The sequence below is a fragment of the Enhydra lutris genome, unplaced genomic scaffold (genome assembly GCF_002288905.1).
Source record: "Enhydra lutris kenyoni isolate GAN:26980312 unplaced genomic scaffold, ASM228890v2 scaffoldscaffold57, whole genome shotgun sequence".
Lineage (NCBI taxonomy): Eukaryota > Metazoa > Chordata > Mammalia > Carnivora > Mustelidae > Enhydra > Enhydra lutris.
The window spans coordinates 12,072,395-12,089,246 of NW_019154141.1; the positions used below are offsets into that span (position 1 = coordinate 12,072,395).

The 16,852-nt window shown below is 37.6% G+C and overlaps 1 protein-coding gene across 2 annotated transcripts in view; it reads left to right on the plus strand.

Moving 5' to 3' along the window:
- Positions 1 to 16,852, plus strand: part of LOC111158121 (G-patch domain containing 8) — a 108,172-nt gene that overhangs the window by 54,263 nt on the left and 37,057 nt on the right. The window contains exons 1-3 of one of the 2 annotated variants that reach the window (XM_022519985.1): positions 2,102 to 2,134; positions 4,166 to 4,233; positions 4,885 to 4,971. In XM_022519985.1, coding sequence (XP_022375693.1) covers positions 4,207 to 4,233; positions 4,885 to 4,971 — 114 coding nt within the window. In that variant the 5' untranslated portion in view covers positions 2,102 to 2,134; positions 4,166 to 4,206. Of the gene's footprint in view, positions 1 to 2,101; positions 2,135 to 4,165; positions 4,234 to 4,884; positions 4,972 to 16,852 lie in introns of those variants that run through there. The other variant, XM_022519984.1, reaches the window with a different exon arrangement.

The following is a 16,852-nucleotide window of genomic DNA, read 5'->3' on the forward strand; positions in this document are numbered from 1 at the left end:
TAAAGATTTTATTTATTTATTTGTCAGAGAGAGAGGGGGAGAGAGCGAGCACAGGCAGACAGAATGGCAGGCAGAGGCAGAGGGAGAAGCAGGTTCCCTGACAAGCAAGGAGCCCGATGTGGGACTCGATCCCAGGATGCTGGGATCATGACCTGAGCCGAAGGCAGCTGCTCAACCAACTGAGCCACCCAGGCGTCCCAATTTTTAACTTTTTTAAGTAGGCTGCACACCCAGCATGGAGGCCAACTTGAGCTCATGACCCTGAGGTCAGGACTTGAATTGGGATTAAGAGGCTGGCGCTTAGCCTGCTGAGCAACCCAGGCACCCCTTTATTTATTATTATTATTTTTTTAATTTTAATTTTTAATTTTTTTTTTTAAGATTTTTATTTATTTGCCAGAGAGAGAGTACACACAAGCAGGCAGAGGCAGGCAGAGGCAGAGAGAGAAGCAGGCTCCCTGCCGAGCAAGGAGCCCCATGCGGGACTCCATCCCAGGAGCCCGGGATCATGACGTGAGCCAAAGGCAGCGGCTTAACCAACTGAGCCACCCAGGCGTCCCTTAATTTTTATTTTAAAAAGATTTTATTTTTAAATAACCTCTGTACCAACATGGGGCTCAAACTTACAACCTTGAGATCTGGAGTCACATGCTCTACCGACTGAGCCATCCAGGCACCCCAGTTCAATTTATTTTTCAAAAAAGGTTGAGTTTTCTAGAGAATATCATACTAGCAAACATTTGGTTCCTATCTACTTTTTGAAAAGTCATCACTGTCAATTGTTATTCAGGTTTTCCACAGTGGTGTTCTTTATGATAGGATTTATCATTAATCACAGATGAGTAAGTTGAGAGGTTTTTGTTTTTAAGCTGCAGTCTCTCTCTGTATTATATATTGTTCTCTGTCTTTTCCCACTAGGATTTTTTCTTTGTCTGGAACCTCTTTAATAATGGAAAGAAATTACTGCTTGGCCCAGACAATAATGTCATCTTCAGATTGTTTTTTGTTTGGGTTTTGTTGTTGTTGTTGTCATATGTATATTTTATAAGTAAGGTCTGTGCCCAAGGTTGGGCTTGAATTCACAACCCAGAGATCAAGAGTTGTGTGCTCCACCGACTAAGCCAGCCAGGCACCCCTATATATTTTATATATAATATAATATATATATTTTTTAAATTGAACTATGATTAGCATACAGTGTTACAATATTAATTTTAGGTGAACAACATGATTCAGCAGTTCTGTACAGTACTCGGTGCTTACCACAATTAGTATAGTTCCCCCCGTCACCAAAATGTTATTATAGTACCTTCAGATTATTTTTAAAGCCAGACTCTTTATTTTCTGTGATGAGTTACCTCTGAGTGGACTAATTATAAGTGGGACAGCCATTTTGATGCCACTTTCTGTGGAGTTCCTGGTCTCCTTCAAAGCTTGGCTTTGTTGTATGCAGAAAGAAAGATGTTGGCAAGCCCTGAAGACTTCATTAAAAGGAAACAAAGGAAAGCTACTTCAGGGGTTTTATTCATTCATAACAGTTTGAGTTCACAACAGAACTCAAATATACATAAGTTTTCTAAGCACTTAGTGTTAAAGGTTATTTTCCAGACCTTTTACTTATATATTTAAAAAAAAATGTCTTGATGACTCCCTTCCCAATCCACAAATCCTCTTAGAGTTCTTTTAGTGAAGGAAATGATCACTGTCCAGTTGATCTGTCTTTGATGTTATTTCTTTAAGGAGAAGTCCCAGTTGGGGCCCTGAATACTGATTTACCAGAATGAATAGTTAAATTAGAAATTGGAAGCTAGAGCTAGTTCTCTTGCTTTAAAGCACCCCCCCCCCCGCCCCCACCGAATTGTTAAAGAGGAGGTTGCACATGTTCTCAAGTAGCAGTGCAAAAATCCCACATCCTGGGCCAACCAATGTGAAAACAACTGCTCTAGCACTAAGTGTCCTTCCTCTTCTTCAGCTGAAATTGGGGGAGGGACAAACCAGTTGTTACTTTACCCCTTCCCATCTGCCTGCTAGAAGGCCTGTTTCCTACCCTAATGGTTTCTGCCTAACAAATGGTGTTTCTTTTTTACAGCATTATGATCCTGGACTTGTTGTGGTGATGGTAAACTTAGCAGTGGTAATTTTTTATTTTCAGACTGAATTACTCCTTTTGTCATCAGTGCACCAATATGTTAGGCTTACTTTCTCTGTTGTAGCCTTCATCCTTCTGCTTGGTCTTTTTCATTTTCCTTTCCTTTCCTTATGCAACTTGTCTGATCCTTGTTCATTAAAGGGTACTGTTAAGAAGGGATGTATCTGTTTGTGTTAGAACCGCCAAAAAAATCAGTTAAAACATTAAATTCTAATACTGTCAAAAACTTGATTTTCCCACAATGTAATGGGCACTAGCACTTGCTACTGCAATTTATAAATAAATTAAAACAAACTTTGACTGCCTTAGAAGGCAAAAGTACTAATGCAGAGTTTATGAACAGGGGTTTACAGAGGTAATGAATTTGTACCAAAGCATTGATTCTTGCAAAACAAATTCTGACAGACCAAAAAGATACTAAAACCAAAAAAAGTAAATTCCTTTGACATTTCTTTTCAATTCTTTTATTGGAACATTTGTGTATTTTACCAGTAAATCCCTGATTGAGACGTTATGAAAGTGATATTGCACCTAGGAAGTCATTTTTATAACCTGTCTTTAACTTGGTCCTTTTGCTAAAGATTGCAGTCACTGCTTATTTATTATACCATTGGGCATAAGGGAGTATGCATTTTCATTTTGTTTAACTGGCAGTCTTTGATAGTTTCTAAAAGAAGGCTGTATTTTAGAACTTTTTTCCTGGCATGAAAAGATCTTTATTAACTTAAACTTTCACTGTGATAATTATTCTTAATTATCTCCTTATTTATTGTTTGAAAACTGTAACGGGATATTGGTGACAAGTAAACTTCCGAATTTGTTTTTTATTATGTTTTAAAGACAAAAATTAAACACATATGGAGCAACTGGATATAAGTGGTTGCCAATCACTTTGAAAACAGTTTTTTCTTTTTTCTCCAGGACCAAGCCTAGTCATGAATATGGCATTTATTTATTTTTAATTGGTTTTGGTAATACCTAAGATTTAGCCTGACAAAACTCAACTTTTTAGCCCAAAGGTATAATACATATGTGTGTATAACAACAACAACAAAAACACAAAAAACCCCTAAAAAAAAACAATTGTTTACACAGCCTGAGTGAAATGATGAGGGAAGTAAACATTGTGTTTTTTCACTAAAGGTGTACAACGGATAAGGTAAGTCAGTCCTCTTTTCAGTGGGCTTACATCACAATAAACAGCGCAAGTTGTGATGTAAAACAGCTGTGGTAGTAAAGTGCTTGTCTGCCCCATTTTGCTTTGTTTGGCTGGTTATGAGTGGATTAAATATACATTTTTAAAAATCTCCAGCATAGATTGATTAGTTTAAAGTCAATTTTCTTCGCAACTAGTCCTTTTCACAGCTTACCGATTGCCGTAGCCAGTGTTAAATCCGCTCTGGAAAATGAGACCTCAGAGCACCAGTTTTAAAAGTAAAATGATTTTTTGTTCCTAAGGGCAACTAACTGTTGCTTTTAATTTAAATATTGTCACAGCCCCAGTTAATTTTGAAAACAAAAAAATATTAGACATGCTGAATTGCAATTACAGAGTTTTCCTGTATCATGTTTGAAACCGTGCATTTTTTAAAATTTAACCATATCAGTTGAGATTTATTACTAGTTTTAAAAGTGTGTATGGGAGGGTGTCTGTGGACAGTAAGAGTGATTCTTGATGGAAAGTTATTTGGGGATCATTTTAAAAAGCAGTTTCTAAAGTTTTTGATTTTAAATCTCCTAGTGCCATTGCTTAGAAGTGCTTTGCATTGCTTATTTAATTTTGTCATAGTAATCTGGAATTTTCCCCAACTGGAATGTTAGCTAAGGTGGTTAGTTGGGCTTAAACTGGGAGAGGTAGGTTTGGTTGTAAGCTGTGAGAATGGCTTGTGTTTGGTTCACTGTAGCTTTCTGGTCTCTGCACTCCAAGGCAAGATCTCTAACCACCCAAACCCAATGTATAAAGTGAACTGTTGGCTTAGCTTTGCCTCTTACCTTGATTATGTGTTCCTGTTACAGGGAGAACAGATCCCATTCCGATTGTTGTCAAGTATGATGTCATGGGCATGGGTCGCATGGAAATGGAGGTAAATTGATCTTGTTAGCTAATATTTTTTTAAATGGTGTATTTAAAATTGATATTAATTCAAATTCATATGCCAGTACAAAAATACACTTATCAGATAGAATGTAATTTTAATATTTTTCTTAGGAAATTAAAAAATATATTTTACATTCTCATTTAGTGCTGGCTTTGAGGCAGGTAGGTGACAGACAATGCCCCTAAGGAAGTTGAATGTTTTGCCCAGGGTTATGCCACAAGGCAAGATCAGACTTAAAACCCAGATCCTGGTGCTTATTTCATAAGGCATTGTTGTTCAACTCTGAAAATATTTGCTGTGGTAGAAGCCTTGCCCCTGTGTACAGCTATCATCTGTGATACCTTCTTTTCATTGCCTAAAATATTTTCTCCATTTACTCCTAATTCTTTGGCATTGAACATTGAAGTAAAGTCTGTTATCATTAAAAAAATGTGCCTGTTGGGAACCACCACCATGATAGGATTAATTAGCTATTTTGCACACATTTTTCTCTGTGGGGTGAGAATGAAGTAAGAGGTAGCTGAGTATAATACAAAGTTTTTATTTTCATGTAATACTGTAGTTGTGTAAATAATTTTTTAATAGCTAGTTGGGGTGCTTTAGGAATTACGACTAATTATATTTATTTTTGTTAAGCTCGATTATGCTGAAGATGCTACCGAACGACGCCGTGTCCTAGAAGTAGAAAAAGAAGACACAGAAGAATTAAGACAGAAGTACAAGGTACCGAATGAAGCCATTCTTTGGTGTTGGGTGCTCACACTGAAAGTGATACTCATTTTGGTGAAAAGAATCTCTATTTATGACAGGATTTGTTTAACCTTCAGTGATGATTACTAGTAGGCCTCAGGTTTCTGTTAGTTTCCTGTATTGCTGTTGTAAAAACTAGAGAGCTAATGCTTCATAAGTCTGTTGGAATGATCGCATTCTTCTTTGGAAACACAGTGCCTGTACATAGTAGGGAGTAGTAGCAGTAAAAATTGTTATTTAAGAGTCCTTTGGGAACTTGAACCTATTGACAGGACTTTTGTTTTCAGTGGGTGGGGTATTTTAAGAGTAACAAACTGAGGGGCACCTCGGTGACTCAGTCAGTTAAGCAACCAACTCTTGATTTTGGCTCAGATCATAAGATTGAGCCCTATGTTGCTCTCTGCATTGGGCATGGAGCTTCCTCAAAATTCTCTTCCTCTCCCTTTTCCCCTTGCTCTCTCTCTCTTTTAAAAAAAAAAAAGAGAGAGAGGGAGAACATCTTTTTTTTTTTTTTTTTTTTTTTTTAAGGGATTATTTTAAACTGCAGTTTTAGACCATGTTATAAGTTAGCTTTCAAATAGACTGACCAGGGAACATGCCTTTCAAGATGTACTATGCCCAGTCTCTACTATAAAATAGGTAAATTTGAAGGTAACAAATAGGCTTAGTTAAGATTATCATGTAGAAATTGATTTTATTAAAAAAAAAGAAAGAAATTGATTTTATCATGAATCTTAAAGTGGGAAGATGGAAGAGGGATTTATTTTTAAAAATCTGTTCTACTGTAAAAAAATAACTAATATAAAAACTGACAGAACTATAAGGAGAAATGTTACATCTACCACAATAGTGGGAGATTTTAATACATCTCTTTCAATAATTGATTTAAAAAATGGAAGAGACATTCAGCAAAGACATTTGGAAGATTTGACTAACACATTAACAGATTTTACCTGCTGGTTATATAGAATTGTGAATCCAATCACTTTGAAAATCAGAAAACTTTTATTTTTTTTTTTTTAAGATTTTATTTATTTATTTGAGAAAGAGTGAGAGGGAGCATGAGAGGGGAGAGGGTCAGAGGGAGAAGCAGACTCCCCCCTGAGCTGGGAGCCCATTGTGGGACTCAGTTCTGGGATGCCAGGATCATGACCTGAGCCAAAGGCAGTTGCTTACTTAACCAACTGAGCCACCCAGGTGTCCGAAAATCAGAAATTTTGAAAATATATGGAACATTAATTTAAACAAAATTTTCTACCATAATAACCCATGTCATAAAGTATCAACAAATCTCAAAGAACTGAAATCAAGCCACAAAGTTTTTTTTTTTTTTAATTTATTTATTTTTAAAGATTTTATTTATTTATTTGACAGACCTCGAGAGAGGGAACACAGGCACGGGAAACAAGAGAGGGAGAAATAGGCTTCTGGCTGAGCAGGGAGCCAGATGTGGGGCTCAATCCCAGGACCCTGGGATCATGACTTGGGCTGAAGGCAGACGCTTAACGACTCAGCCACCCAGGCACCCTAGCAGTCAGTTTTTTAAATTAAAGATAGAAAAATCCCCTGTAAGTTATGAGAAAATTACTTTAGTTTCCAGTAAGTGAAAGAAGAAATCACAATGCTAATTGGAAAATATTTTGGACTGAAAGATACAAATACTACGTATCAAAACTTGTAGGATAACCTAAAGCAGTATCATATGTGTTAGCAAATATATAGCCTTAAATGCTATTTAGAGAAAGCAGAAAATGAAGTAAACATTTCTCTCAGGAAGTTAGGAAAAGAATAGCAAAGTAAATCCAAAGAATGCAAAAGAAAAGAAGTAATAAAAAATGATTAAGGTTAACAGAAATAAAACAAAAAACAAAGCCAAAAGTTAGGTACTTCTGGTGATATTAAGGAAGAAAAGAACTTAGAAAACTAGTGTCAGTAGTGAGAAGATAGCATTGTAGGTGCAGTAGGCAGCACTAAAAAATAAAAATCTTATGATTAACCTCATGCCACCAAATGCAAAAATTAGGTTTAAATGGACAAATTCCTAAGAAATAGAACTTGCTAAAGTATACTTAAAAAGAAAAAAAGAGAAAAAACTTCAGGAACTCTGTACCTATTATATAAATTGAATCTATAGTAAAAAGTCTTTCCATAAAGCCCAAATAACTTCACTAGTGAGTTCTGTCAAAATTCATAAAATAAATAACTTCAGTCTTTTTTTTTAAGATTTTATTTATTTATTTGACACAGAGAGAAAGAGATCACAAGGAGGCAGAGAGGCAGACAGAGAGAGAGGAGGAAGCAGGCCCCCGCTGAGCAGGAAGCCCAGTGTGGGGCTTGATCCCCGGACCCTGAGATCACGACTTGAGCCGAAGGCAGAGGCTTAACCCACTGAGCCACCCAGGAGTGCCAATAACTTCAGTCTTAACCAACAATGTCTAATCTTCCAAAGAATTGAAAAGAAAAACTCCCAGCTCATTTCATGAGAGATTAGTACCACCTTGATTCTAAATACTGACAAGAAGGATACTTAATGACACTCTGATTTAAAACACGGATGCAGGGGCGCCTGGGTGGCTCAGTGGGTTAAAGCCTCTGCCTTTGGCTTGGGTCATGATCCCAGGGTCCTGGGATGGAGCCCTGCATTGGGCTTTCTGCTCAGGACGGAGCCTGCTTCCCTTCCTCTCTTTCTGCCTGCCTCTCTGCCTACCTGTGATCTCTGTCAAATAAATAAATAAAAACTTTATTTAAAAAATAAATAAATAAAAATTAAAAAAAATAAAACACAGATGCAAATCTTAAACCACTAGCAAATATCAGAACCAATTCAGGATATATCATGACCACATTATGCAAAGAATGCAAGATTGATTTAATGTTACAAATGCATATAGTCAACCACAGAGATTAAAGGAAAAAACCTAGGGGTGCCTCGGTGGCTCAGTTGGTTGGGTGACTGCCTTCGGCTCAGGTCATGATCCCAGAGTTCTGGAATCGAGTCCTGCATCAGGCTCCCAGCTCCATGGGGAGTCTGCTTCTCCCTCTGACCTTCTCCCCTCTCATGCTCTCTCTCACTCTCCTCTCAAATAAATGAATAAAGTCTTAAAAAAAAAAAAAAAGGAAAAATTCTATTTGACTATCTCAATAAATGCAAAAAAAGCATTATATAAAGTTCTGCATTCATGCATGATGAAATTCTTGTCTGTATTGATAAAGAATCTTCTAATAGAAAGCCTACAAAAACCATATACAAGATACCATATTTAAAAGTTGAGGACTCTCCTTTTGAGATGTGGAAATAGCAAGGATGACTGCTCTCATTGTTTCTGTTAAGTATTGTGCTGGAGGTCCTAAGCAACACAGTAAGATAGACAGGCAGAAACAAACAAATAAATATATGAGATGAAAAGAAGAGACAAAACTGTTTTTGTTTGCAGGTATGATTACATACACAGATATCTGAAAGAATTTACAGATAAATTATATAAATTAGTTTAGCTGGATGCTAGTTTCAAAATCATAAACTAAAATTAGATATCTATGTATCAACAAAAGAAAATGGACATTACAAAAATTTCAGCATTTGTAATAGCAAAAAAACTTTATGAAACACCTAGGAATTAGAAGCCCCTTATGTATTTGACCATATATACCATGCTATACCATACAATAACAATAATCATACCATAAACAATCTGTGTAAAAGGAAAAAACCATAGAGCTTATAAAAGATAGTATAGAAGATTCTCTCTTCTAGCTGTGTCTAACTTAGATAAGTACTTGTTTTTCATTTCAGCGATACTTTCTTTGATGTTTTATTATGAAAACTGAGCATACAGAAAAATGGAAAGAACTATATAGTTAATACCCATATACCAACCACTTGTACTCCATAATTAACGTTTGTAAATATGTTTTATTACATGTCTCACCTCTTTTTAACAATTTATTTATTTGAGAGACGCCTGGGTTGCTCAGTGTTTTAGGTGTCTGCCTTCAGCTCAGGTCATGATCCTAGGGTTGCTCAGTGGGGAGCCTGCTTCTGTTAGCTTCTCCTCCTGCTTGTGCTCTTTCTCTCTCTCTCTGCCAAATAAATAAATAAAATCTTAAAAAGATATATTTGTTTGGGGGGGGGGTGCAGAGAGCAAGAATCTTGAAGCAGACTCTCCACTGAGTGCGGAGGACATGGGGCTCTATCCCAAACCTGTAAGATCATGACCTGAGCTGAAACCCAAGAGTTGAATGCTTAAGACCCAGTTACTGATTGAGCCACCGAGGTGCCCCAGATGTCTGACTTTTTAAAAAACAGCCTCACTGAAAATGACTTCCTAAATTCTTGAAATACCTCTTGTATTCTATTTCTAATTTGTTTTTGGTTTTTGTTTTTTTTTTTTTTAAGATTTTATTTATTTATTTGACAGAGATCACAAGTAGGCGGAGAGGCAGGCAGAGAGAGAGGAGGAAGCAGGCTCCCCACTGAGCAGAGAGCCCGATGTGGGGCTCGATCCCAGGACCCTGGGATCATGACCTGAGCCGAAGGCAGAGGCTTTAACCCACTGAGCCACCCAGACGCCCCTGTTTTTGGTTTTTTAGTAATGTCCAGGTTTTGTATTCGGGGTGCTCTTTGTGCCTTTTTTTAAACACTTTAATGTTTTTATTTTGTAATTTCTTTCAAATCTTCTATTAACTGTAGTACATGATATGTGTTTTTATAGTTTGTTGCATCTCCTGACTTTTTCACAATGGTTTGTCTCCTTGGGTGGCTTGCAGATTTGATTGTCATTTCATCATTCTGTGGAAATTTCTTGCATCCTGGATTTTGGAGGGAGTGCTTATGATATAGTTTCATATGTGCCCTTGCTAAGATATAGGGTCTTTAACTGCTAATGGACTGGTTTTTTAAAATGTTAATACTTAAACTAAGGATTCCTGCTGTGAGTGGAAAGTGTAAATCCTTTACGTCCACCAATGACGGTTCTGAAGTTCCAACCTCTTATACATGACTCTTTCCATTCACACACTGATACATGATGAGTTTCTTGGTGTCTTCATGGACAGAAGGTAATGAGGTAGTGCAGTTTTTCTAGTTTCTGTTTCAAGGGTAAAAACAACTCTTTTTTTCTTTTTTCTTTTTCTTTTCTTTTTTTTTTTTTTTTGGAGTAAACTCTACACCCAGCATGGGGCTCGAGCTCACAACCCTGAGGTCAGAAGTTGCAAGCTCTACCAACTGAGCCAGCCAGGGTCTCCATGGAGACAACTCTTCCTGACTCTGAACTTTTCACAGGGAGTGCTTACTAGCTTTCTGTCGTCAAGGTCCTGAAGGCTCACCTTCAGGCATCTAGGGATTGCCCTATCTCGTTGAGCTCAACTATATATTAAAGTGTGTGTGTTTTAAAGATTTTATTTATTTGAGAGAGAATGAGAGAGAACACAAGCGAGGGAGAGAGGTAGAGGGTGAGGGACAAGCCAACTCCCTGCTGAGGAGCCTGACTCTGGGCTTGATCCCAGGAGTCCAAGATAGGTGCCCCTTTTTATTATTATTTTGTTCAGAATTATAATATAGTGAAATCTTCTTCTTCCTTCTGTTCCTTTTTTCTTTTCCTGTTCTCTTCTCCCTGTCCTTTTCTTTATGCACTGTTCAATCCGTTAGGCTGGCTTTAGCACTTTTCACTGAACCACTTTAATTTAAGGCCACAAAATACCTCTGTTTGCTAAAAATCCAGTAGCTCTTTTAAAACTTATTCCATATTCTGTTTCTTGGCATCGTTGAATACAATTGACCATTCTTTTTTCTTTAAAACGTTTTCTTTTCTCTTGCTTTTGAAGATTTCATACTTCCCTAGATTGTTCCTATCTTCCTTGCTGCTTCTGTATAGGTTCCTTCGTTGGTCCCTTCTTTTCGGCCTAAACTTCAGTTGTTGGAGTTCTTCATGTTCAGACCTAGAGCCTCTTTTTCTGTCTAAACACTGTCCTTAGGCCCTGAATGATTATAATACTATGTTTCATCATCTTTCACATGGTTCTTTTTTATCCTTTAGAACTTAGCTTTGAAACCTTCTCTCATCACCTAGTTTAAATAAATCCTCCACTCTGCCTTATTCTCTTGCAACACTGTCTTTTATCATTTATAATTATAAATTTTTGTTTCTTCACTTGTTTATAGTCTGACTGCTGTTTGGGCAGAAAAGGCATTGAGAAGAGAGACTGTGTCTGTTTGTCTGCCAGTAATAATACTATATCCAGCATAATGCCTGGCACATAATTGCTCAATAAATATGAATTGAACAAACATATTCTTTTAATGAAATAAGGGGAGGAACCAGATTTATTTGGTTATACTGTCAGAAATAGAAATATTCTAAAGTGGGGCACCTAGGTGGCTCAGTTGGTTAAGCATCTGCCTTTGGCTCAGGTCATGATCTCAGAGTCGGGGGATCAATCCCCATGTTGGGCTCCCTGCCCAGTTGGGGGTCTGCTTCTCTCTCTCCCTCTGACCCTCAACCTGCTTGTGGTCTGTCTCTCTCTCTCAAGTAAATAAATGAAATCTTAAAGAAAAAATACTCTGAAGAGTACATTTTATTGTTTTCAAATAAAAGTTACACTATCAAGTGAATAATAAATGAAATAGCCGAGTAATTCACAGCCTCTTAATATTACGCATTTTATTTTAAGGCTCTTTTTGTCCCCCAGCCCAAGAAATTATTTCTCATTTGAACTCTTCATATTGGGTTAAGCAAGAATTACTTTTCCCCCTTTTATTGATCAGATGCACAGAAATCTTGTTAGATCTTTACTGTTTGTAAAACTCTTTCCCCTTCCCTGCTTGTCACTCATTTATTTCACTGTATTTCTTCACCTTCCCATGACCTTGGAACTTTGGCTTTAGTAACTTAGCCCCTCCTTAATTTGTACCTGTCAAGCACCACAGATTTTTACTTCCCTCAGCATTTTGACCCCAACTCTTTTCTTCCTGATCCTTGTGTCATGGCTACTTCTTTTTTAAAAAATATTTTTTTTTATTTATTTGACAGAGAGAGAGACCACAAGTAGGCAGAGGCAGGCGGCGGGGGGGAAGCAGGGTCCCTGCTGAGCAGAGAGCCCGATGTGGGGCTCAGTCCCAGGGCCCTGGGATCATGACCTGAGCCAGAGGCAGAGGTTTAACCCACTGAGCCACCCAGGCACCCCTTTATAGCTACTTATTTAACCAAAGCCTGTCTCCAATCAATACAAATACTTGCATTTCTACATCTTTACTGTAGTGCAGTATGAGAGTGGTTCTGATTCACCAGGCTCAGAACTGCCAAGTAATCTTTCATATGTCATTTCCTGCTTAGTCTCCTCAGCTCTCATTCTTAAGCATTGGTTCTTAGGCCCTCATCTTTCTTCAACTGCCCTTGTCTTTTCTCCATCTTTTCTTACTCCTAATAGAAAATTTACAAAATGTGGACCATCAGGTCAGAGTGCATTTATGCCTATAATATCCACCATCAAACTTGGGCCCAAATATTCCTGTTCTTATATTTTTCTCCCCTTTTCACTGTCCGTTAAAGGATAATTCCTACCTATGAATTCTGGATCTTAGACCTCTCTCTATCTTATAAAAGAACTTTACATCTTTGTAAAGTGTAACCTTTGGGGCATCTGGGTGGCTCAGTCAGTTAAGGTCTGCCTTCAGTTCGGGTCATGGTCCCAGGGTCCGTGGATCAAGCCCCACATCAGGCTCCCTGCTCAGCGGGGAGCCTGCTTCCCCCTCTCCTACTGCTTGGACTCTCTCTCTCTTTCTGTCAAATAAATAAATAAAATCTTTAAAAAAAAAAAAAAGGTGTAATGTTGGCAGCCTCTCTCATTATTCATTCTTTTCCTTTAACCAGTAAACATGCTCACACATTTGTGGGGCAAGAGAACCACTAACTGAAGAAAAACAAAACAAAACAAAAAACCTCTGTTGACTCCCACTCTCTGTGGCTACTGTCTTCTCTTTTGACATATCTTTAGAACTAAACTTCTTAAAGAGTAGTCTCTACATTCACTGCCTCATTTATGTCACCTTCCATTCTATTTGCAGATGGTTGTAGAGCTGTTTGGCTCTAAATTTAAATAGGTTTAAATTTTAATGGGGAAGAAATACGGTCCCATTTTTGACACCCTAAGTATTTTATTAAATACCGATAAGATACTTTAAAAATATGTGTAAAATAAGGGACGCCTGGGTGGCTCAGTCGTTAAGCATCCATATCTTGATTTTGGCTTAGGTCACGATCTTAGGGTCCTGAGATCAAGCCCCGCATTGGAATCCACACTCAGCGCAGAGTCGGCTTATCCCTCTCCTTCTGTTCCTCCCCATTCCCCCTCCTGCTTGCACATGCTCTCTTTCTCTCTGGCTCTCAGATAAATAAAATCTTTTTTTAAAATGTGTTAAGATATAAAGAATAACTACGGGGTGCCTGGGTGGCTCAGTCATTGGGCATCTGCCTTCAGCTCAGGTTGTGATCCCAGGGTGCTAGGATCAAGCCCCGCCTAGGGTGGGCTCCCGGCTCAGCAGGAAGCCTGCTTCTCCCTCTCCCACTCCCCTTGCTTGTGTTCCCTCTTTCTCTGTCTCTCTCTCCCCCTCTGTCAATAAATAAATAAAATCTTTAATAAATAAAGAATAACTACAGACACTTGTGTGTCTTCTACTCAGTTTAAGAAAAAGAACATAATCAGTGATTTCTGTGATTGCATTCCATTTCTTCCTCGTTCAGGGGGAAGCACTATATTTTTGTGTTTTATCATTCCCTTCCATTTTTTCGGATATATTTTTTTTTGGCTGAGATAAAATTTACCATTTACCATTTTAAAATATACAATTTAAAGACCCTAGCATATTCACAATGTTGTACTAATTCCAGAACATTATCATCATTCCAGAAAGAAACCCCATACTCTTCAGCAGTCATTCCTCACCCACCTTCTCTCCCTGAAAGCCACGTTCTGTCTCTAGGTTTGCCTGTTCTGGACATTTCATATAAGTTGAATCATTCATTATGTGGCTTTTCATATCTGACTTCTTTACTAAGCATGTTTTCAAGGGTCAGTCATGTTAATAGCATGTGTAAGTATTTGATTTCCTTTTTATGGCTGAACATTACATTGAAGAATATACTATAGTCTGTTTAATTATTCACCAATTAATGGACATTTGGGTTTTTTCTACTCTTTGGCTACTATAAATAGTGCTGCTGTGACCATCTTATACAAGTTTTTGTGTAAATATATTTTCTGGTTCTCTTGGGTATCTACATAGGAATAGAATTGCTGGGCATATGGTAACTCCTATGTTTAACTCTTTGAGGAAGTGCCAGACTGTTCCAAAGTGGTTGTACCATTTTACATTCCCACCAGCAGTGTTTGAGAGTTTATTTCTCTACATCCTCACTTACATTTTTTTTATAGCCACCCTAGTGGGTATGAAATGGTATCTGATCATGATTTTTATTTGCATTTTCCTGACTAAAGATGTTGAGTATCTTTTCTTGCACTTACTGGCCATTTATTATTATTTTGGAGAAATATCTATTCAGATCTTTTGCCCATTTTTATTTTTATTTTTATTTTTTTAAAGATTTATTTATTTATTTGACAGAAATCACAAGGAGTCAGAGAGGCAGGCAGAGAGAGAGAGGACGAAGCAGGCTCCCCGCCAAGCAGAGAGCCCAGGACCCTGGGATCATGACCTGAGCCAAAGGCAGAGGCTTTAACCCACTGAGCCACCCAGGCGCCCCATCTTTAAAGATTTATTTTTATTTATTTGACAGAGAGAGATCACAAGTAGGTAGAGAGGCAGGCGGGGGGTGGGGGGAAGCAGGCTCCCTGCTGAGCAGAGAGCCCGATGTGGGGCTCGATCCCAGGACCCTGAGACCATGACCTGAGCTGAAGACAGAGGCTTAACCCACTGAGCCACCCAGGCGCCCCATCTTTAGATCTTCTTTAATTTCTTCAATATTTGTTAAGTGTTGTACTTCTTTTATTAAATTTAATCCTAAATATTATTTTTTAAATGCTATTGATTTTCATATATTGAGTGATCTTGTATTTTCTGCAACTTCGCTAAACTTATTTATTTACTTACTTATTTTTAAAGATTTTTATTTATTTATTTGACAGAGAGAGAGATCACAAGTAGGCAGAGAGGCAGGCAGAGAGAGAGGAGGAAGCAGGCTCCCTGCTGGGCAGAGAGCCTCATTCGGGGCTCGATCCCAAGACCTTGAGATCATGACCTGAGCTGAAGGCAAAGGCTTAACCCACTGAGCCACCCAAGCGCCCCTAAACTTATTTATTAGCTCTAATAGTTTTTTATGTGAATTCTTTAGGATTTATTACATGTCATATCATCTATGAATAAAGATAATTTTATTTGTTTCTTTCCAATCTAGATGCCTGTTTTTCCCCTGTATCTAATTGCCCTACCTAGAACTCCCAGTATATTGTCAAGTAGAAGTGGCAAGAGCAGACATCTTCCTTCTGATCTTTGTATAGGGCAGGCTTTTGGTCTTCAACCTTTAAGTATGATGTTAGCTAGGGCTTTTTCATTGATGCCCATATTGGATTGAGGAAGTTCCTTCAATTTGTAGTTTGTTGGGTTTTTTTTTTGTTTTTTTTTTTTTTGTTTTTTGTTTTTTTTGTCATGAAAAGGTGTTAGATTTTGTTGAATGCTTTTGTTACTTTTTGTATCTGTTGAACAAATAGGGATTCCCCCCCTTTATTTAATATGGCGTATTATATCAATTTATTTTTATGTATTGAATCAACTTTGCATTTCTCAGATAGTCTTACTTGGTCATGGTGTATGACCCCTTTAATATGCTGCTGAGTTCAGTTTGCTAGCATTTTGTTGAGGATTTTTGTATTTAAATTCATAAGAGGTACTAGTTTGTAGTTTTTTTGGTGAAATGTTTGTATAAGAGTAATACTGGTTTCATAGAGTGACCCAAGAAATATTATCTCCTCTTTTATTGACAGCCCCCCCTTTTCCCAAGATTTTATTTATTATAGAGAGCTCGGGGGGGGGGGGTAGACAGGAGCAGAGGGAGAGAGAAAGAATCCCGAGGGGACTCTGTACTGAGCACTGAGTCTGAAGTGGGGCTCAATCCCAGAATCCTAAGAATATGACCTGAGCTTAAATCAACAGTCAGGCGCCTGACTTGAGCCACCCAGATTTTAAATGGTTTTAAATTGTCCCTTAGATTTAAAAATGGTTTTACAATGTGTTTTGTATCCCTAAACATGTATTGTTTAATTTTACATGGTTTTGACTATTTTATTTTTATTTTTTGTTAAGATTTTATTTATTTATTAGAGAGTACACTTGAGAGAGAGCATGAGCAGGGTAAGGGGCAGAGGGAAAAACATACTTCCTACCAACCAGAGAGCCCAATGTGGGACTCCATCCCAGGACCCTGGGATCATGACCTGAGGGGAAGGCAGATAGATGCTTAACCAACTGAGCCATCAAGGTGCCCCAATTTTACATGATTTTGAACTTTATGTAAATGGAAACATATTTCCTGGTATACGTGTATGAGAGTTTATCCAGAGTTTGGCCTTTGTTCTTATTATTCTGTTACTTTAAGTAGTTATACCTATATATTTTTCCTGACCTGTATATATTGATAAATAATGTCATTATCATTTTTCCCCTAGAAATTCTAAGGTTTCAGATTTATAGAAAAGCCTTTAAAAATGTTAATTCCTAGTTTATTTTACTGTGTTTATATATGTTACTTACATTATCTCTTTTTGCAATTTTTTACGGTTTCCTCTATAGCCCAATACAGCCTTTTTTGATGAACATTCTATGAGTACTTTAAAAGGTGTGTTT